A 23618-nucleotide genomic window follows, 5' to 3' on the forward strand; every position below is an offset into this window, starting at 1 on the left:
TGGGAACAAGGCAAAGCGTGTGACCCATACCAAAAAGGATTTAAAAGAGGAACTCAAACTTGGTGGGAACCTACCAACACGTGGATTTTATAGAAGTGCCCCAGGTGTGTGTGCACTTACCACACTTGTGGTTTTAACTGGAAGACGCCCAGGCATAGCGTGGGACGCTTACCGACATGATCGGATTTAAGGGGAGTGTTATCCCAGGGGGTTTCACTATCAGCTCCATGCCGTCTGAAGAGACAGAAAGGGTATGACCCAGATGGTGAGGGGATTGCCACACTAACCCTCCCCTGGACAGAAGCTCGCAAGCTATCTGTCAACAGAGATGAACATGGAGCTGAGACCATCCTGAAATGGTGGACGATAGTAGAGGACAAAAATCCTGACCCTGATCCACAGGGAGGATCGCTTCTCCAGAAGGGGGCACTGCTGTCTTTTAGGGAACCCTTAATGAAAAGGGGGGAAGCGTGCACAGCCCGGTCCACGCGACCTGTATGAAGGTCTGGCAATCTCACGAAGGTGGGTTGGCGCTCATAGAAGACCCTTCCCAGAAGGGGAGCTGCACAACCGAACAGGAGCGAATGCTCTCACTGTTACCCTTCATAGAGAGGAGCATACATCCAGAATAAAGGCTGGAGAGTAGAAACCTGAAGCATGAAGGTCAAGCTCCTACCCTGGGAAACAGGGAGGAGAACTTGGCCACCAAGGAGTGGTGCTCTTATAAGTGAACCCTGGAAAGGGGGCACGCCAACATCCTTGTAGCAGATTCATAACTCTCAAGGGTCTGTCCCTGGTAGATTCCTACCCTCAGGAGGGAGGAAACATTCCGTCCTAGGAAGTTGCTCTGAAGGAAACCCTGAATTAGGGGAGGTCAGGTCCGTTCCAGCAATCCTGCGCACAGGGAGGAACGCGAGCTCTTAACCTTAACAAAACCCATTCCTCAGAAGGGGGAGCACTCAGTCCTGGGAAGTTGCTCTGAAGGAAACCCTGGATTAGGGGAGCTCAGATATGTTCCAGCAATCCTGCGCACAGGGAGGAACGTGAGCTCTTAACCTTAACAAACCCTTTCCTCAGAAAGGGGAGCACTGTTTGCCTTGAAAGTTTCTGGGAAGCTCCGGAATGAATAAGGGCAGCTTCCTAGTTCAGACACTTCGTAAACCTTTCCTCAGAAAGGGAAGTGGAACTAGGCCTGGGGGGCGAGAATCGATCCTAGAGTGACGGCTTTCTAAGGTGTTAAACACCGAAAGATGCTCAAACCCTCTGTAGGGGAGACATTCGTCAGCCTGGGTGTAGATCCTACATCAAGTGCTGCCTCAGCCCTCAGGCTTAGAATGAGGCGACTTGAAGAGAGTCACAAAGTGGCACTCAGATTTACATAAAAACCCCTTCCTCAGAAAGGGGAGCGCACACCAAATGGACCGAGAATCAAGACCCCAGCTGGAAAGCATGTCACCAGGTGGAGCTCAAATAAGAACCTTTTCCGCAGAAAAGGGAGCAACCAATCCTGCTCCGGGTTCGCAGCGAGCACTCCGGTCTGCTGCACTCCTATTCAAGTGAACGCCTGTCTCAACAGGTGTAGACACTCAGTTTCCATGGAAACCGTATTTAGGAGAGGACACGAAGCGGATCCTCGCACGCAGGCCGTCTGCAACAGAGTTAAACATACTAGTGCAATCTTAACCATAAATATCTTAAGATGCTTACCTAGGGAGAAAGGAAAATTTCCTTTTGCTCGTTTAACCACTGAAGGGGGAAGCCTGATAGTGCTGGAACAAGTGTTGTGTAGACGGACACCACCATACAACCGTTTGAAGGGAGGGGTGCTCCGTCGAGATGTTTCCACCTTTTTCTGAGGGAAAAATACAACACGCAACCTAACCCTGCAGGCAACACGCCTATCCAGCCATAAGGGGGGCGTAACTAGGGAGTTATGCTCCTGTCTCAATAGGGCATAAGTCTACACTAGGCCTGCAAAGGACAGCATAACCATATCAAGGGCAAACCCAGGAAAGACTTAGGGAGCTTACCTTGAAGAGGACAAGGTCCTATGTGTAATGTATGCTGTAAGGGTTGGTTTACCGCACAGCCTGTGGAGTGGAGAGGGCAAAACACTGCCGTAACCTTAATCCATAGGATCAGAGGGGGGCGTCTGCCGTAGACTCGTCGTATTTCTTCTGTGGAGAGAGAAAACATACACAGGCCTGAGACAGTATGAAGTTCCTTCAAAGTAAAAAACGGATCATACTCACCCATTTAAGAGCATCCTGCTTCATAGAAAGAGGCGGGACTCTCCTCAGAGACCGCCTGATTCCAGACCATCAGTAAATTAGGGTTCTATACAGGTAGAACCACCAAAGAACATCATAGGTCCGGGGAGTGCAGGAAGCTTAAATGGCGACAGGGGAATTAAAATGGCGACCCGACTGGACCGAGGGAAGGAGAGGTTTTATTAGGTATTACTCTGACCCCTGCGAGAATTTTGTCTCGCTTGGATGACTTCCCTTAAATCCTGTCTGCCACCTCTCGATCCGCGTCGCCTCCTAGACCTGTTCGCAGGGGGAGGAGGAGCGCGGGATGCAACACTAGCCTTCTGCACCTGCCTCTGTTCCTCAGAAGGAGGCGGCGCAGGACCCCTGTGGTGTTCGGGCTGAGACCTGGGCCTTCGAGGGATAAAGGACTTGAAGGCAGCTGAGCGCGTCTTCGCTTCTCTGAACTTTTCAACCACCGTCTCAACGGAGGCACCGAAAAGCTCAGATGGCGAAACCGGTGCGTCGAGAAGAAAGCCCTTCTCTTTCCTCCCGACATCAGCCAGGTTCAACCACAGATGTCTCTCCGTAGCCACCATAGCCCCCATGGCCCTGCCCATATGGGTAGCGGCCTGCTTGGTGGCACGGAGAGCGAGATCCGTGGTGCGACGGAGCTCAGCCACCTGGTCAGGGGAAAGACCCTGACCGTTGTCCAGGTCTTTCAGCAGATCGGCTTGGTAGGCTTGGAGCACTGCCATGGTGTGCAGTGCACCCACCGCCTGACCTGCTGCTGCATATGCTCTGCCGTTCAGCCGGGATGTTAATTGCAGGGCCGGAGAAGGCAGAGAGGGAGTCTTGAGAGAGGAGGCCCGCCCTGTGGAGAGATAGCAGGCTAGCGTCTCTTCCACAGGGGGCATCTTCTCATAGCCGTGGTCACGCAATCCCTCGATATTAGCATAGTTCGCCATAGACGAACTATGAATGCGCGCCGAGTACGGCTTTTTCCAGCCCTTCTCGATCTCAGTATGAAGATCGGGAAGGAATGGGAGACTCACCGGAGCTGGGTGGTTATGGCCTGAAAGATACCGCTCGTCGAGGCGACCCCGCGGCGTTATCTTTCTAGCCCGCTTCCACGGCAGGTCGAGCCTGGCCGTGGCGCGGTCCATAACCTCCAGCAGCTCTTCATATGCAGGGCAGGAAGGTAGAGAGGATTCAGCCTCAGCGTCTTCATCCATCTCTAGCACTTCCTGTTCTTCTTGGGTGGAACCCAAAAGAGCACTTGCTCCTGGATCTGACGACGTCAGCGATAACGCATCATCATCAGCTAGGAGCCTGTCATCGTCTCCGGCTGGCGAGAGAGAGAGACCCTTCTCAAGCTCGTCAGCCAGTTCCACTTGCGAGCCCCACGAGCTCAGTTTCCTCCGTGCCTCGGCAACGGCAGGACCCGAACCGCGAGGGGCAAGTGAATGCTCATCTTTCCTCAGAAAGAGAGACAGACGAGACCGGAGCTTCTTCATAGGGAAGCGCTCACAATGTACACACAATGCCCCCTCAAGGACATCGCGTGTGTGCTCTTCGCCCAAACAGAATACGCAAAGCTCATGTGTGTCATCAGGTGTCAAATAACGAGGACACGGATGAACACACCGCTTAAACGACTTGCTAGTGCTTGCCATGATAGTAGTTTAAAGAAAGGATTCTTACCGTTTCTTCCAATGCACATCCAAACCGGGAAAGCTGAAGACAGCGAAGATGTATTGTGTTGCACGGGCGCCTCTTTTATGTTATGGTCGCCCGGTAGTGACGCAACGGCAGCGACTGACGCGCCGCGGTGACGTCATACGCTGGCGCCGGCCATTTCATGTAGTTTTTCTATGCATTCTTCAGACTCGAGGCACGCTGCAGCGTTCCCCAAAAGCGCCCTCTAGAGGACGCAGTGAGAGTTCCCTTCGGAAGGGAACCTACATTTCTTAGATTTTAAAATGATAAAACTGTTCAAAAGAAGTGTTGTGATGTCAAACATTAGTGGATCATGTTCATAGTTAAAGGAGTAGTTCACATTCAGAACAAAAATTTACAGATAATGTACTCACTCCCTTGTCATCCAAGATGTTCATGTCTTTCTTTCTTCATTTGTAAGGAAATTATGTTTTTTGAGGATTTCTCTCCATATAATGGACTTCTATGGTGCCCCTGAGTTTGAACTTCCAAAATGCAGCTTCAAAGAGCTCTAAACTTGCCTTGGGCTTGTCTTGTCTAGCTCTGTGTGTACTCTGTGTAGAGATTAAAAAGTATATAAATTGTAAATGTTTTTAGAAAATAACCAATTGTTTCACTAGATAAGACCCTTCTTCCTCGGCTGGGATCATTTAGAGCCCTTTGAAGCTGTATTTAAACTGCATTTTGGAAGAAATCCTGAAATGTTTTCCTCAATAAACATAATTTCTTTACGACTGAAGAAAGAAAGTCATGAACATCTTGGATAACAAGGGGCTGAGTTGACAAAGATGACAAAGAGCTACATATAAAAACTAATAGACTTACAAAAAAGCAAATGTTGCAAAAAAAAATTGCAAATTAAGTTTTAAAAACGTCAGTGTCTTAAGGTAAATTAAAATTAGCCACCCAGTTTTCCAGTGTACTTCAGTCCAGCGAATATCCCTCCACCTAGACAGAAGAAGAGACATGATTACGTTTACAATTTGAATTTTTATCGATTAAACGTTGACTAGTTTGATTACAGGTATTTTATTAGTTTGCGGTTATTAATAGATCTGGCATACTAGCTTGCCATCTGCTGTGTATTTGCCATTACATAATATTAGTGTTACATAATGTGTACAAACTTGTCAAGTTTGTGTACATCCATTGTGTACTTTGAAGACACAAGGTTTTATTAGCATACAATTAGCCCTGAAGTTATGCTAGATGTTTTTCCCCCTCCCAAACGATGACCATGAAATAAAATAAACAGTCTGAGGAAGGTAAAGTTACTGGTTCACATACAGTATTTCCCTACTTAAGTTTCCCAGGCTTTTTTTTGGTAGTTCAGAAATAAAAAATTTTTTTTAACATTTTCTTTATGTAACTGTTTTGACTTAATAAAGAGGACTTTATTCTGGTTTAAAAACTTTGGAATAAAAAGTTAGAATCTACATTTTTTGCTGTATATTGAGTGATTGATCCAAGCTCACTCATTATGTTATGCTCTGTGAGGTTTGTTTTATATTGTTAAAACCTTAAAGAAATAATAAAATGTAATACAAACTATAGGAGAGAGGGTTATTATTCTTGCCTTATAATTAATGAATATAAATTATAGATAAAGCCATATCTACTCTACCAGTCAAAAGTTTTTGTTTTTTTGAAGAAGTCTCTTCTGCTCACCAAGCCAGCATTTGATCCAAAGTACAGCAAAACATCTAAAAATATTTTTACTCTTTAAAATAACTGCTTACTATTCGAATATATTTCAAAATGTAATGTATTCCTGTGATCAAGCTAAATTTTCAGCATCATTACTCAAGTCTTCAGTGTCACATGATCCTTCAGAAATCATTCTAATATGATGAATTCCTGTTTAAGAGACATTTTTATTATTTTAATTATTATTATTAATATTATTTAAAAAGATTTATATTTCAGAAAAAGGCAGTTCTTCTGAACTTTCTATTCATCAAATAAACCTGAAAAACAATTCTACTCAGCTGTTTCAACATAATAATAATAAGCAGCAAATCAGAATATTAGAATGATTTCTAAAGGATCATTTGACTACAGTAATGATGCTAAATATTCAGCTTTAAAATTGCAGGAATACATTTTTTTCCTGCGTTTTTTTCCCCGTTTTAAAATATATTCAAATAGAAAACAGATATTTTAAAGAGTAAAAATATGCTGTACTTTGGATCAAATGAAAGCAGGCTTGGTGACTTCTTTAAAAAACATTAAAAAATCTTACTGTTCAAAAACTTTTTAAAGTGTATGTGTCTTCTAATTAAAGGGATAGTTCACCCAAAAATGAAAATTTGATGTGTATCTGCTTACCCCCAGGGCATCCAAGATGTAGGTGACTTTGTTTTCTCAGCAGAACACAAACGAGTGTTAAAACGATACGTTTTAACGAAAACCGGTGCAGTCTGCCAGCCAAATAATATGAGTGGATGGGCACCAAACCTTTAAAAGTAAACAAAAACATGCACAGACAAATACAAATTACACTCTGCGGCTCGTGATGATACAGTAATGTCCTAAGACACGAAACGATCGTTTTTTTGCGAAAAATTGAACAGTATTTATATCATTTTTTACCTTTGATACACAGCCACGTCCATCTGTCCTGAGCACGAGTTTAGCATCAGGCATGTTACATGTGCACACGCTCTAGTGTAGAATACGCAAACGCCGGAAGCGATCTGTCGCATGAATACAACACTCATTGTTTACACAGTGCAGAGAGATTGTGGGTATAGCGGCTATTCAAAATGGTAATTATTTGCGCTTATCCTGATTGTTCAAACTGATTTAAAGCTAAAGGATTACATTTGCTTGCGCAAACTCATCCGGGACTTACGGCGTTTGCATATATTACGCCAGAGCGCGTTCACATGTAACAAGCCGGATGATAAGCTTGTGCTCATGACAGATGGACGTGGCTATGTCTCAAAGGTAAAAAATGAAATAAATACTGTTCAGTTTCTCGCAAAAACTGATAGTTTCGTGTCTTAGGACATCAATGTATCGTCACGAGTCGCAGGGTGTAATTTGGATTTGTCTGTGCATGTTTTTGTTTACTTTTAAAGGTTTGGTGCCCATCCACATCCATTATATGGCTGGCAGACTGCACCGGTTTTCATTAAAAATCTTGGTTTGTGTTTTTCTGAGGAAACAAAGTCACCTACATCTTGGATGCCCTGGGGGTAAGCAGATAAACATCAAATTTTCATTTTTGTGTGAACTATCCCTTTAAGACATCTTGAAGTGAAGTTCTACTCATATACAGTATTTTTTTGCATATATAAAAATAGCCTTAGTCTCAAATCTTACTCAAATTTTGAATAAAGTAATGCATTACTGGAAGTTCTAAAGGTATTCAATGAAAATTTAGATAAAAACACATCACACATGCATACAGAGCATGAATATTAACCCTCTCAATAGGTATGACTGACATGTAGTGTGGGATTAAACTAATAATCACATCCTCAAAAAGGTTTAAAAAAGAAAATCTCTCATATTAGGACCCAAATCTGTATCATTTCATTTAGAAGAAAGGATCTGGATTTAAAGGGGCCATTAACTGAGATATCAAATTTCCTTTGATCTTTTGACATAGAGTATAAGAGGTCATTGTATTATAAAAACATCCTGTAAGTTTCAGAGCTCAAAACTTTCTTATCACTCTAAAAACAGCTCATATTGCAGCCAAAACGACAGATTGTGGAATGTGTCACTCTATGATGTGTGGCTAAACACGGCCTCCGCAGAAGAAGATCAACGCCTGCTTCTACATCGCTGCCTGTTAAGCCTCGCCCACCAATTTGAGCATGTAGTGTAAATAACGAAAGGCCAACGTAGGTCTACGCAGAAACTAATCGATTAAGATGGCTTAGAAGACAACAAGTTGCTGTGCAGTGTGCAAGTTGTGGAAAAACATAGTCTTTACATTGTCTTTCTTCTGATCCCAACACAAGAAAGAGTGGATGAAGTTTATTTACCAAATAGTAAAAAAAGACACTTCATGACCCCTTTAACATCTTACATGGTGCACAAATAAATTAGGGAAAGTGTTCTGTGCGGATGGATTTGACCACATACCCAGAGCTGCGACCCCAGCGATGGATCCTACAGCTATACCGGCGATCTCGCCTGACGTTAAACCTTCCGGTTCTTCAGGAGGTTCACCAACTGAGCTGCTGGGTTGGTCCTGTGTAGTAAACGAATCCATGGATGTGGATGAAGAAGACAGGCTTGTGGGTGTGGAATAAGACTCAGTGTTTGCAGACATCGTTGCAGTTGTTCCAATCGTTTCATCAGTAGCAGTAACAGTGGATTCTGTGATACCTGAAGTGAAAACCACTCATAAAAAATAAGGAGCTACCAAGAGTTACTCATTTCTAGATACAGGACATACTGTCAGCTGACTGTGCAGCTCAATTTAGTATCTCACTAAATAATACACTAACTGTTGTACTGAAATTCACAAAATCTATACAAAAATGACCAACCATACCTGAATGCAGCAGGATCAGAAAGATAAGGGTGTTTCTATACATGGCTCAAATAATCATCAACTGATGTGGCTGGGATAATCAATCATCTAAAAAAAATTGAAATGCATTTTTACAAAAACTGTATTTAACAGTGTAAGGAAACTAAAAACTTCAATAATAAAATTATTACCAATTAAAATAAGATCAAATAAATGGAACACAGTTCTTGTTACTGTACAAGGAAACAATTTACAAAACAAAATGTATGTATGTATGTAAATTGCAAATATAAATGTATATAGTTTGATACAAAATTACATTACTGACCTGTTCAGAATGGCTGGATATCTTGGCACATTGACTGGTCACTCTCCACTCATCTGTCTGTTTTATACTGTTTTTCATGCCGGATTTCCTATATATTGCGAACAGGATCACTATAACAACCTACCAGATCTGTAAACTGAAATTACACTGACGCACCATTTTATGAGGGTGATATGATAAAAAAAGCCCCGTCTCCATGGATTTATTGCTAGCAAATTACCCGTATGGATATAATAGGTCATTATCACAGGTCTGAATATGTCACCATTCATGTCGTGGTATTTTCTTTAATGTTGAAATCATCAGACGCTGACAAAAATTTACTGAAAGTGAACTCTCTACATTAAAGGGGTAGTTCACTTTCAGAACAAAATTTTACAGATAATGTACTCACCCCCTTGTCATCCAAGATGTTCATGTCTTTCTTTCCTCAGTCGTAAAGAAATTATGTTTTTGAGGAAAACATTTCAGGATTTCTCTCCATATACATAGACTTCTATGGTGCCCCCGAGTTTGAACTTCCAAAATGCAGCTTTAAATGGCTCTAAACGATCACAGCGGAAAGAAGGGTCTTATCTAACAAAACGATCGATTATTTTATTTAAAAAATTACAATTTATATACTTTTTAACCTTTTTTTGTTGAAAAACTAATTTTCTCTTTCATCTTCAAAATTGCCCTACATTGCTGTTTTACCTTTTTTTGTAAAGAGTGTTTAATTTTATTTGCATGTTCACTTTGTAAACACTGGATTGGTACTTCTGCAACGATGTAGGACGAATTTGAAGTTAGAGGAGATAATAAGATGGGAGTTTTTCGACATACACTCACTGCCATGAGCTGGAGTTCACACAGAGCAAGGCAAGATGAGCGTTTGAGATTAAAAAGTATATAAATTGTAAATGTTTTTAGAAAATAACTGATCGTTTCGGTGGATAAGACCCTTCTTCCTCGGCTGGGATCAGCCCTTTGAAGCTGCATTTAAGCTGCATTTTGGAAGTTCAAACTTTGGGGGCACCATAGAAGTCCATTATATGGAGAGAAATCCTGAAATGTTTTCCTCAAAAAACATAATTTCTTTACGACTGAAGAAAGAAAGACATGAACATCTTGGATGACAAGGGAGTGAGTAGTACATTATCTGTAAATTTTTGTTCTGAAAGTGAACTACTCCTTTAAGTTTGTTTGTCCGTCTATAAGCCAATACATGACAAAAAAGAAATGCAAAAATTAAGGTTTATATAACAAAGAGTTAATCTGTTGAGCATAATTATACAGAATTTGTGCAATTGCTGTCCCACAACACACACACACACACACACACACACACACACACACACACACACACACACACACACACACACACACACACACACACACACACACACACACACAAAATAAATTAAAAAGCAGTATTCAAATCTTTGATGTTTACTTAGTTCCTTTTATTATCTAACCCACACTAATATTTAAAATATCAGTAAGCCTAATATATATATATATATATATATATATATATATATATATATATAAAAATAATCATTTAATGGGTACTTTTAGTTAGGAGGTGGCTGTCCTGAACCCTAACCGCTAAATTTTAAGTAGGCCTATTGAAAATATAAAGATATTGAACATTTTTTTTAAGTTAAGTTTTTTAATTAAATTTAATTTTATATTTTCTTTGTAAATTATAAAACTTTATGTAAAAAAAGTCTCCTGCATTTTTCATGTCACTACCAAAAGTATATTTTAGTCCATTGAATTTGAACTACACCCCTACCTTTATGATCAGGAAATATTCATGTCACTCTCTGTCATAGCTGCATGGTGAGTATCATTTTGCGGTAAATGTGTTCAAAAGTATAAAAATCTGTGTGTAACTTTAAAGAATTTCACTACCGAAATATAATTTTTTCTATAAATAAATACACTTTATAAAAGAGTTTTTCCATAAGATTTAGTTTTTATATGTTATTAAATTATACATTACTGTGTTTCGTTTGTGACAAATTTGGGGAGAGGACAAATATTCCAAAACTTTCTGAAAATACAATATGAGAATTAACTGCACAATTGCTAGAAATGTGTAGCATGGGTATTATACAGTTTGCATACATTCTTTTTTTTTTTTTGAAAAATATATATTTTTTTAAAGACATTTCCAACTCTGACTTTGAACCGATTCTGTAGAATAGCCAATATGTTTTTATCTCTGTAAAATATTACTGTTGTCTGAGTAGAAGTGACTGAGGTAATGATGACGTAATAATTTTAATAAAGAGAAAATTCAGCTGAAATGGTCTTGATATGTGTCAAGAAAAATTATTTTGTGGCAATAAATAAATAAATTAATAAAAAATATTCTAAAAATGGCAGGTGAAATTGTGTGACATAGTCCCATGTCAGGGATTTACAGAAGACTTTATGAATGTTCAACTTAAAAAAAAAAGAAAAAAGAAAAAAGTAAGATTTATTTTTGGCGTTTTTGTCTTTATTAGGATAGGACAGTTAGTTGACAGAAAGTGAGGTGGGAGAAAGAAGTGGGAGCAGGATTGGGAAATGTCAGACTTGAACTCAGGACGCCTGAAGTGCAACAGCACTAAATGTCACCTATCGGCGCCGATGAATGTTTAGGATCAAAACAAAATCATTAAAAGAGATGCAATTTAAATTCTGAAGGTGTTCCAGTGTTGTTCAGGAGAAAACATGCCTGAAGAAACTTTGTTGTCTTCACATTATTAAGTTATTGACATTGTGGTTGGCAAGGACTGGTTATCTTAGTTACTGCACTGTAGTTACCAGGTTGGGAAAACTGTGGAGCTGTGGTGTGGAAAGGTACAACAAGGAGCATTTGTAATTGGTCCCTGTGAGGGGAAACTATGTCCTGGGGACTGAAGGGCTGAAGTCACACTCTCCTCTTTCCTAGATCAGCATGAATGGGCAGCTAAGGAGTGGGGGTTGGTGGGACAGATGGATTAGGATTGTGTATAGGCTGTGTGGGAACAAAGGCTCTCCTGTATGTGTACTCAGCACGGTGTGATCACTTCCACAAGTGATCAGCTACCACAATTCATATAGTTAGTGATCCTAAAGCCCTCATGCTTGCTTTTTGTCTTTTTCCTGTGCACACTAAGATATAGCATAAACATATCCACAAGTTTTAAAAAGCTCATTAATCGACGAGGCATTTTATATTTAGGTCAATAAATAAAAAACAAGCTGAAAGACTCAAGAGCAAAGACTCTCACTGACATTTCAAGCGTTAATTATTTAAAACAGAATCGACTTTGAGTTATTAACAGTGAAACGCCTAGATGGCGCTGTTGTGCGGCTAGATTGTGAGCAAGAGGAGTTGATCCTCAGCTGCATGATATCCATTTGTGAGGTTTGATTCGTTTCCACGAACTCGGTTCGTTTACAAAAGATTCATTCATTACGTCATCACGTGGTCATAAACATCTCAGCATGGCATATTAAATAATACTCTAAAAACGTTTCAGTAAGGCCGTATGTAGCCACATTTGTAAGTCATTAAACCGTGTACATTTGAACTGAAACAATACTAGCCTATTAATTCGCCTTTCTTAAAAAGCTATTAATTAAACTAAATTAAAGTCTGTCTCAATCTTTTAATTAGTAGAATTTATAGGCTCAGATAAAGCAACGTTTTTCATTGATGTTGACTCATGGTCATAAGGAAAATCTCATACAGATTTTGTTTTTAACTAGGTTGTTTTAAATAATTGAAACGTATGAAGTTTACACAAACATGCCTCAAAAAGACTGTACATAATTGAAAAAAATGAAAGAATATGCTTTATTAATCAGTTTATTAATTTGTACAAATAAATCTCGTGATTATTGTATTTTTGTCTATCATGGTCGTGAACGAATCAGTTTTGTAAACCGGTTCAAACGACTCACTTAAAAGAATCGATTCAAAAGAACGATTCCTTTGCGATTCGGACATTACAGTTCTCCAAATCTAAACCCGCTCAGGAATGAGCAACGCTCGCCGAGCAGCGGATAAGCACCCGGTCTCAACAACTATTTTAATCGTTCCTGCGGACGCTATGCATGTAACTTCGCATTGCTGACAAGTTCATAACGCATGGTGAAGGAGCTCCTCAGTTCACGAACCGTAACATGTAACACAATACTCGCTGGTCCCGGCTTGTGAGGCAGGAGTGTAGAGCAATCAATCACCGGACACCTCCACCGTTATTCGGTGTGCGTACAGTACAGTGAGCGCTGCTGAGGCAGGAGAACCGCTGCTCTAATGCTTCCCTGACCACACCGACTCAGCGCTGCTATTTTAACGCGGTATCTTGTTTTCGACCAAGCGTCAGATCAGGTTTTATAGCGGGACAAGATGTTGCAAGTGCTGGTTTGCGGCGTTGTGGGCTTCCCCGGTCTCTTCTTCACTTTTAGAAAAGTGCTCCCGTCCATTTTCAAGCGGTGGACAGATGCCGACGTCGTGCTGGTCAGCGAGAGGTGAGTTTGGTGACAGTTGAGCAGTTCTGGAGGGCCTGACAGCTCTTGTGGTATCATTTGCTAGTGTACTGCTATTGACTAGTAAAGCGAGTTTCATTCTGCCTATTTGAAATAGCGGAATATAGTGTAGGCTACAAATGTAATATTATTCACATAAAACTCTTTTGCTATTGTGGTACATTTTAACAGCTTGATAGAAACAATTACACCAGTTGTTAAATAACCCACTGCAATGTTAGCATCTTGGGGCATCACTGTCCCAGGGACCCCCATACAGACTGTCAAGTCAACCAAGAGGCCTCAATACAGAAAAAGCTATATTTTCACAGTACAGTAACTTTTAAAACAATAGTAACTAACGTTATGATTATTTCCTTGTACAATTTTGGACCCCCAGGGGTCTGCGTATACCTGGTTAAAAACCTTGGCCTTGTAGCACTTTGTAGGCAGACTGATATAGTTAAATGTTGTAGCGTGTGTTTAGGAGCTCAGTTATGTTCATAATCGGTTCTGTTCATGTTATATTCAGCTGATCTCGTGACCTTAATCACTCCCTCATCAATTCAGCCCTGGACAGTTCATACAGAATGAGCATGAATAGACCAACTTCATACAGACCTCTTCCATATTTTCACAAGTTATTGTTGTGCAAACATGACAATCATCTGAACTGAACCTGAAATCCAATAGATCCGAACAAATCTGGGTAATAAACCCAGTACACACTGGTTAAGGGTTAAGGGTTGACTAACCGTTAACTATTAAGGTAAAATCTGTGTTTTTGAAACTGCTAACCATTTTTTAAATTTATAAAGGAACCTTGAGGGGAATCTTTATCTGTGGTCATCCATACATGCAAGTGTTTGCAGATAAGCAGTTTCATAACAGTTCTGGTTGGGTTCAGTGTAAATCGTCATTGACAGTAGTTTTGTGCACTTACATATTAGCTTGGTGCAGAATATTACATGTATTCTATTTCTTTTTGAAGCCATTATTGGTGTAATTTGAAACTTATATGTGGCAAATTTTACATCCATAATTAAAGGGTTAGTTTACTCAAAAATGAAAATTAGCCCATTATTTACTTACCCTCAAGGCATCCTAGGTGTATATGACTTCCTTCCTACAGACGAATGCAATCGTAGTTACATTAAAACTGTTTTGGCTCCATCAAGCTTTATAATGCAATGGGCGGGTGTTTCTCTTTATCAATCCAAAACAAGTACGATAAAGCACGTCCATCCATAATAAAAAGTCCCTCACATGGCTCCTGGGGGTGAATAGAGGCCTTCTGTAGCGAATCGATGCATTTTTGTAAGGAAAATATTAGGGATGCACCGAATATTCGGCCACCGAAAATTTTCGGCCGAAAATGACCCAAAAGTGCATTTTCGGTTTTCGGCCGAAAGACTTTTATCACCGAAACAACACGGCTGAAACAGTATGTTGACGCAAACAGAAACCGCAGCCTGCACGTGCTTGACTGAAGCAACACTTCTGCGGTGAGGACGTATTTCAGTATATCTGAGAAAGACCAATGGATAGCGATTTGCAAAACTTGTAATGCAGAAATTTCAAGAGGGCTTGTGTCTGCAGTAATGAGAGCAGAGATCGGCGCATTGCGCTGACAGATGTGGCTTTCAGTGAGTGAAAAACAATGGCTTTACGTTGCTGTTACGTCACAACATTTTAAAGATATGCCCTTTCTATATACTGTATTTTTATAAATAATTATGTTTTAAACCGTGGAGGTGAGCCAATGGATATCACACAAGCAACGTGAAATCTGCGCAATATATTAAAGTGAAAGCTGACAGTGCTTTCAGCATCTGACCTGCATTCTCTCAGAGACAATGAGAGACGATTATACTTCATATGCTGATATTAATTTAGTCCCCTACTATTGTGTAAGTGTTGTTTTTTGAAAGACTTAAATAAAGCTCTTAATTTGATGAAACTTCAAAAGGCTATCCATTAAATAAATATGAGCGCTGCACGTTTCAAAGTCATTTGCTGCGCTGCTTTGTTTACCATTCTAATAGCGCCTCCTGATGGAAGAGAAACACGTAACACGAGTTGTAAATGTGAACTGATGGATAATGTGTTATAAAAATGTAAACAATTTTAACAAAGGCAGTAAAATATATGTATATGTTATTTAAGTAATATAATACTTGATTGATAATAATTGTTTAAATTAATATAACTGATTTATTCTTTGAAACTTTAATATTAATTTATGCAATTGCAATGCCTTGATTTTAATCAAATTAGTACACAGTCATAGCCATAAATGCAATGGTACTAATAATTGGCATAATTCTTTCGGTGTTTCGGTTTTCGGCTTTGGTTTCCTCTTTTTCGGTTTTCGGTTTCGGCCAAGAATTTTCTTTTCGGTGCATCCCTAGAAAATATCCATATTTAAAATGTAATAATCACTTCATACTATGGGGCCATTGAATGCCTGAATCTGATTGGCTGACGAATGTTCTAATGGTGTGCATTATTTTCAGGGAAACGCACGGCAATTGTAGTTCCAGGCAGCCCTTGACCGCAGTACATGTCTATATCACTTGGCCACACGATTTCAGTTATTTCAAAGGTCCTTATGGTGCGTTCACACCGCACACTTTGTCTCCGTCAGGCAACGCACCTAACGCATCTAGTTTGACGCATGTACGTTGAAGCTGGCAACGCTTGCTTTTTGGTGCGTTCACACCGCACACGTCAGGCAACGCTCCCAACGCATCTAGTTTTTTGCACACTTCCCCTGAATAAACCATGGCAAACTATTGGGACTGGACATTTTGGAATCCTCTCATGACCATGTTTCGCTAGCTAACGAAATGGGAAATAATTACGTTGAGAAAAGATTTGACATCCCGATCTCTTCAGCGATCTTCATCCAAGCAAGTTCCTTTACATTCCTGTCTTTATACAACAACGAGGACGGATCATACAATTCTCTGCGATTGCAGACGGCTAGAATAAGCTTGTAGCCGTCTGCAATCGCAGAGAATTGTATGTTGTTGTTTTTTCTGCTCCCGCTTCATTCAAAATACGTGTGGTGACGTCGCTACAGTGAGACGCTCTGATTGGTTGACGCACTGCGTCAAGTGCATCAAGTCCGTCAAAAGTTCAGCTAGCTGAACTTCTGCGTTGCTTGCGTTTGCTGCGTTGACGCTTGAAACGCAGGTAACGCTTGAAAAGTTGACGGATCCAACGGACACAACGCAACGCAGAGCCTCTGACGGACCTCTGACGGACTCAACCATTGACTTTACATGTAATCTTGCCGCAACTGACGCATGACATTTGGGGCGGTGTGAACGCAGCATAACAGCCCAAAACAGCAAAATAACCAAAACCCACAACGACACTGGCCAAACAAATAAATACAGTAAACAACAGGATAAAAACGACAGATTATTTCCATGTTTTTGCCACAATATTACGTTTTATTATGTACAGAAAGCACAAACTCTGTTTCTCCCACTCTCTCTCCCTCACAGACGCACACACAAACAGTTAGCACAGCGTTAGCATACGTGCTAATGTTGTTAGCGCTGCTTTGATGATTAACAACTTAAAAAGGAGTTTTCAGTTGTTCACGTCGTGGCCGCATGACACCTCAGGTGTGCATTATTTCCTAAGAATTCGACGGCCCGCCGTCAATTATTCCTTACTTAATATATCTTGCGCTAACACGGAAGCAGCTCCGGGCGTGTGATGTCGCCGTTGCACATGTGCCTGTGAGTTTTGTGAAAACCAACGTTTGTTTACAGGAGCAAAGTTTCCTGACGTTAACAAAGAAAAAACAGTATTCTCTTCGCTTATATCAAAATCCTCCAACATTTTTCTGTACAAGTCCTTGTTTTGTACTTCTAATTCGTGACCGTTGTTTTGTTTTGATCTCTCCACTGTGTGTCCGCATTCGTCACTTCTGAGCGCCGCATGCACAACGCAGATGTCATACATCGTCCACCATCCGTCCGGAATGGCTTCAGCATACAACTCTTCGTGCAAGCTAGAGAAAAGTGATTATTATGTTTTAAATATATATATTTTTCTTACAAAAACACATCGATTCACTACAGGAGGCCTTTATTCACCCCCTAGAGGTGTTTGAGGCACTTTTTATTATGGATGGATGGATGCGCTTTATTAGACTTGTTTTGGACTGATAAAGAGAAACACCCACTCATTGCATTATAAAGCTTAAAGGAGCCAGAACAATTCTTATATAACTACGATTCCATTCGTCCAAAAGATGGAAGTCATACTCCTATTGTAGGATACTTTGAGGACAATCTTCATTTTTGGGTGAACTACCCCTTTAAATCCATGCTATATGATAATTTAATTTATCACTTCTTGTTCTGAATTGTTGTTGCCACTGGAAAATGTTGTTAAACCTAATCCATCTGTTCTCATTTTGTTTCTACTTTGCTAAGGGCAATTGTTTGCAATTTTATTTAGCAATGGCCATAATCCCAGCTAATGCTTTGATTTGTTTCCCATCTCTTTACTTTTTATGTGCCACCCTTCATTTTGCAGCGTTTTGAGTTTTATGAGATAAAGTTCTGTGAGTGTTTGTGTTTTCTGACTGGTGTTTCTATGGAGGTCAGTTGATATTATGACTAAACTGTGATATTTTATAAGCTATATTTTGTCTTCCATTGAGTTCCTGTTGTGGTAGATTCTATGAAGCCATTGCAACTGTGTCAATCCTTGAAAATCAAACACCAAAAAAGCTGCTGTATCAGCATAAGATCATGTTTAGTATCAGCAGAGTCCTGTCCTCTTGGTTCAGAATTGGTTCTTCATGTTCCTTTCCTTCCAAGAATCCATCATATGGACATCATATGCACAAAGGTTACAGAAAAAGGCTATTTTTAGATTCAATATATTTTTGAGGAAGCTAAAATAAAAAAGCTTGGAAAATCAATACCCAATCCATGAAAAACAAAAAAAACAACAGCTGCATCACCAAAGGGAGTTTGTTCTCTGCCCTTGTGTATCAGAAAAGATAATAAGTTACATAAAATTGAGTGTTGGCCCAAACTCTAGACATGAGTGTCATGTTTCTTGAGATGTTGTTCTCTTAATAAGAGCTATTGATTGACCAACATGATCCAGTGGATGCTGAATAGTTTGTGAGGGACGGTGTTCAGAAACAAAGTGTACTGTGTCGTTACCACAGGACGAATACATGGACATGTGGATTGATGGATGAGTTGTTGGTCTTTGATGTTGATGGTAGTTAGAGGACGTGCTGGAGGCATCTGGTCTGAGTGAAGAGGATGAAGGCTGTTAGAGGAGTGATAATGAAGTGACGCAGACTCTGGACATTTACATTAAAGTGTTGATTCAATCAGTATTCTGTGAATGAGGCAACCAGTCTAAATCACTGAATCACTAATGGCTATTTATCACTCTCTCTGGCAATCCAGATTCTAATGAAGCCAGCTTGTTGGTTAACATTTCCATCATGTAGGAAACATTATGTAACATAAACAGATTTTTTGCCACAGCATTGATTATGAATAAGAAAAAAAAGATCACGGTTTATGAGCATATAACTTTTAAAAGCACTTTGTTAAATCAGACATAAAATGCCCATTATCTCATAATGTAACCAATGTCTTGATGGTAGCTTATATTATGTACAACAGTTACAACACTGACACATGGGAACATTTAATGTACCTCTGAAAAACAAGAAAGACCCTGTGAATATGTTTGATAAGTGCCTTTTTATGACACATAGTAGGGATGTAATGATATCAAAATCTCATGATACGATAATATATCAATAAACACGATACAATATTTATTGCGAAGACTTGGAAAAAAAGAAAGTTTTGAACATATGAAGTTCAGTTATTCTATTTAATGCACTTTGAGAGTTCAAAATTAAGAGCTCCAACTTATTGTCTTAAATAAGAAAACTTAAGTCAGAAAAAAGTCAGTGAATTGACTTGGGAATCATTGAAAGGGGACTCAACTCTCTTTTTAGTTGTGGCATACTGTCTCAGTCTAAATTGCCTTCACACTGGTATTTGAGGAAGCCAAACAAATTAAATGTACAATTTTATATTATTGTTATTCCTATGACAGTAATAGCCATATATTGCTAAACAACAGCTACACTGTAAAATAAATGAAAGTTACAATTTCATAGGTTTATAATTTTTGCTTTACACTACAGTAGGGAAATTACAATACTTCTTTCCTAATTTCTACACTTGAAAGAGAATTTTGAATTTGGACTGTATTTAAACCACTAGCTGTTAGCACTTTCAAGCTTTTATTTTGACGGAAATGGCAGTAGTGCTTTTATTTTAATGGAAAACTCCAGCTTCAATGAAAACAGGCTTACAAAAACTTGTCTCGCTACAAATTTAGTGAAATGCTGTAAAATAAAACATAACTTGTGGCCGTTGTATTCCCAAATGCACACTAAACTCACAGCACATGCAATAAATGAGTTCACTGCATTCACTGTGAACTGAGCCGTTCTGAGGTGTGGAAAATACCAGATCGCGAGCTGATCGCCTGAATGAAGTGCGTGCTTGGCTTTGAACAGACTTGATGAAGGGATTAAGCCATATTTTGCTTTCGGTTTTAGTTTGATTGATACTGTGCCAAAGCATAATGGCCCAAAAACACAACTTTAAAGACATTTTATGTTAGAATAAGTAGTTTAAATATATTTTAAAAACTACACTTTTTGCCCGGAAGACCTATCGTTTCATATCGTCATGTGACCATGATAAGATTGAGACAGTTTTGCTATCGCGATACAAATTTGATTTTTTTAAATAAACTTTTAATAATCAAGGATGCATTCAATTATCAAAAGTGAAGGGCAGAGATGTGTCATTTTATAAATCATTTTATTCATCAATGAATTCATGCATCAGTTTTTCAAAAAAAAAAAAGGCAGCAGAAATGTTTTCAAAATCCTAAAATGTTTGAACGGTAGTACATACATTATTCTGTTCAATTAAAACTGGAAGTCTAGACAGGACATATTGAAGAGTATTCATGTTACTGGAAATGTGTGTGCAAACTGAAACTTTCTCTAGCAAATCTTGATTGGATTAACAATGCAAACATGATTTTCAGACATTTAACAACAGGGGTGCCCTGCATCTGGAAGGAGACACAACCTCTGCGTTTGGAGATTTTTGTTCCAACTCTAATCAAACACAGCTGAACCACAGCTGGTTTTGGGGTTCACTTTAAAATGACAGAAAGACATGTTGTAGCAAGCTTGAAATCAAAGACTATAAAGAAGTGGAGACAGACCACTAGAAAAGCAAGAAAGAGGAATTGCAATGCCGAGAGGCTGCTGCATTGCTTAACAGACAGTGTTTTGTATAAAAGTAAACCAGGCTTGACTGGTTGGCATTGGCTTCATGTTCCTTGTATGTGACCCTGGACCACAAAATTAGTCTTAAGTAGCATGGGTATATTTGTAGCAATAGCCAACAATACATTGTATAGGTCAAAATTATAGATTTTTCGTTTATGCCAAAAATCATTAGGATATTAAGTAGAGATCATGTTCTCACATGCTATATATAACAACTTAATTTTTGATTAGTAATATGCATAGCTAAGAACTTAATTTGGACACCTTTAAAGGCGATTTTCTCAATATTTAGATTTTTATTCACCCTTGGCCTCATTCTAGATTTTACAATAGCGGTATCTCGGACTAATATTGTTTATTACCAACCATACATCAATGGAAAGCTTGTTCATTCAAAATGTACCCTTAAGACTGGTTTTGTGGTGCAGGGTCACGTATATCCATAACAGCAGGGGGTTAATATTTGTTCCTGTTAGTCACTAAAAAGTAGGATTTTTGTGATGCCACAAGCTAATTTGTGATATTTTACTGTGCCATGTGACAGATGATTAAATCAAAAAACACTGAACTGGTTGTCAGTAAACAAATATAGCAGATTTCAAATTGCGTACCTCTTGGCATCCTGTAGTGAAACAAGTGCCTTTGAAATGAATGGTAGTGCTAATGGATAGCTATATATAGGAGATCTATTTAGGTATTATAGATTTCTTTCTTCCAACCTCTGGATACTGACTGATAAGGCAGCATGGCATTTATGGTTTCACACACAGCTTGGTTATATGAAAGGAAGTCCTGCATTCATTTATTGTGAAAGGCATTGCCTGACTTTTTTGCCCTTAAATGGATAGTTCACCCAAAAATGAAAATTCTGCCATTAATTACTCGCCCTCATGTCATTCCAAACCTGTAAGACCTTCATCTTTCACAAATAGTAGTTTTGATGAAAGCTTTCTGATCCAGCAATGCAACTGACACGTTCAAGGCCCAGAAAGATAGTAGTGACATTGTTAAAATAGTCCATGTGACATCAGTGGTTCAACCATAATTTTATGAATTTGTAGACCTACCTTTCTGGGCCTTAAACTTGTCAGTACGGTTGCTGTCTATGCAGGGTCAGAAAGCTCTTGGATTTCATCAAAATGATCATAATTTGTGTTCCAAAGATGAACAAAGGTCTTACAGGTTTGGAACGACATGAGGGTGAGTAATTAATGACAGAATTTTCATATTTGGGTAAATTGTCCCTTTAAGGGGACTAAAAAAACACTGCTTTAAAGGTGCATGTGCTTTTTTAGTCTGATGTGTGCAAAAACAGAAACAATATTGTTGTGAATACATGCCCCTGGGCTTTACCCAGAAAACCACTGAGTAAATCAGTTTGCTTTAGAAGTACTTGTGTTGTAACTAAGTTAGACCTTGATCGCACTAAGCAGGATTGAGCACTCTTGTTTACTACATTTTATTGATGTTTGATATTTGGACAAATAAGAAAGTATGTCATGCCAGCCACCCCCAAAGTTAGACAAATGAAGCATGCTCCTCTCCTCCCTTTTTTGGTTTCTTTCCGAGCTTGTTGTAAGAGAAAAATGGAGAGAGAGAGGGGGATACAAAGAGTGGATTGTGTGAAATGGGTCTTGTGACAGTATTCAGGCAGCAAGGCTCCAAGGATGGAGGGATGTGGGGAGCAGAGCACTGTGCGTGTGTGTTTGTGGAGGGGAGCGCTTATCTAGTGGCCAACTCAGGCGTAAGCTGTCAGGCCTAGGTCACGTGACCGCCGTTGTCATGACGAGCAAGCGTCATCCCATGTACAATGCTCAGCCGTGCAGTTCACCAGACAGTCAGAGGCTTAGACTGAGCTCTACACTAAACTTACACTTCATTTCATTCTGCTTTCACAGCTCGAGTGTGACTAATAAATTGTGCTTCATAACCCTCTTACACTACAAAAAAAAAAGAGTATGTTTGGATAGTTAAATCAAGGTATTATATTAAAAACTTTTAATCTAATTAAATACATGATATGATAATTAATAAACCAGTCTCATTAAAATTACACTGTTAAAAAGTTTTTTTCAAGTTTTTTTTTTTTAAATGTTACATTTAATTTGAAGTATCACTTGCTGTTTCTTTGCAATTAGTTGTGAAATGTACTAGCAATTTCTGAGTGAAAAATGTTTTACCTCTAAATATTTTTCAATGTATGTTATATATAAATGCTTGGTCAACAGATAACTTTCTAAAAGTAATTTATTACTTTTAAATAAACATCAAGGTTATATTATATGTGTTATATGTATTAATCGCCAAAAATACATTGTATGGGTCAAAATTATAGATTTTTTGTTTATGCCAAAAGTCATGTCAATATTAAAGACTGTATCAGCGAATCTAGGCTGAAACATAAAGTGTCACATTTAGCTGACCTTTCTAAACGATCCGCTCGTCAGGGGGTTGGTGTTGTGGACTTTCGCTCTGCCTCCCTCATTTTGTGCACCAGTACGAAAGTCCACAACACCAACCCCCTGACGTTGATTGGTTGGAACACTGTTTGTTTTCCTGTGGAATGGTTGGTAGCACCAATTGTTTTTTTGGCATATCTCGGACCCTAGGCTGACCACAGAGACGTGTTTTTTTTAACAGCCAATTTGTGGGGCAGGCAGCCAGCGGATCATGAAGAAAGGTTAGCTGAATGTGACACTTTATGTTTCAGCCTAGAATCGCTGATACAGCCTTTAAGTAAAGATTATGTTCCATAGATGTTTTGTAAATTTCCTAATGTACATATATCAAAACATTAATATGCATTTCTAAGAACTTCAGTTGGACAACTTTAAAGGCGATTTTCTCAATATTTCGATTTTTTTGCGCCCTCAGATTCCAGATTATCAAATAATTGTATCTCGGCAAAATATTGTCCTATCCTAACATGCATCAATGGAAAGCTTATTTATTCAG

At 39.3% G+C, this 23618-nt stretch overlaps 1 protein-coding gene across 1 annotated transcript in view; it reads left to right on the plus strand.

Moving 5' to 3' along the window:
• Positions 1–12924: 12924 nt before the first annotated feature.
• The window catches only part of tlcd3a (TLC domain containing 3A), a 29198-nt gene continuing 18504 nt past the window's right edge, over positions 12925–23618 (plus strand). The window contains exon 1 of the mRNA XM_073841419.1: positions 12925–13282. Within this exon, the coding sequence (XP_073697520.1) occupies positions 13161–13282 (122 nt within the window). The 5' untranslated portion in view covers positions 12925–13160. The remainder of the gene's footprint in view (positions 13283–23618) is intronic.

Source organism: Garra rufa, chromosome 5, assembly GCF_049309525.1.
Source record: "Garra rufa chromosome 5, GarRuf1.0, whole genome shotgun sequence".
Lineage (NCBI taxonomy): Eukaryota > Metazoa > Chordata > Actinopteri > Cypriniformes > Cyprinidae > Garra > Garra rufa.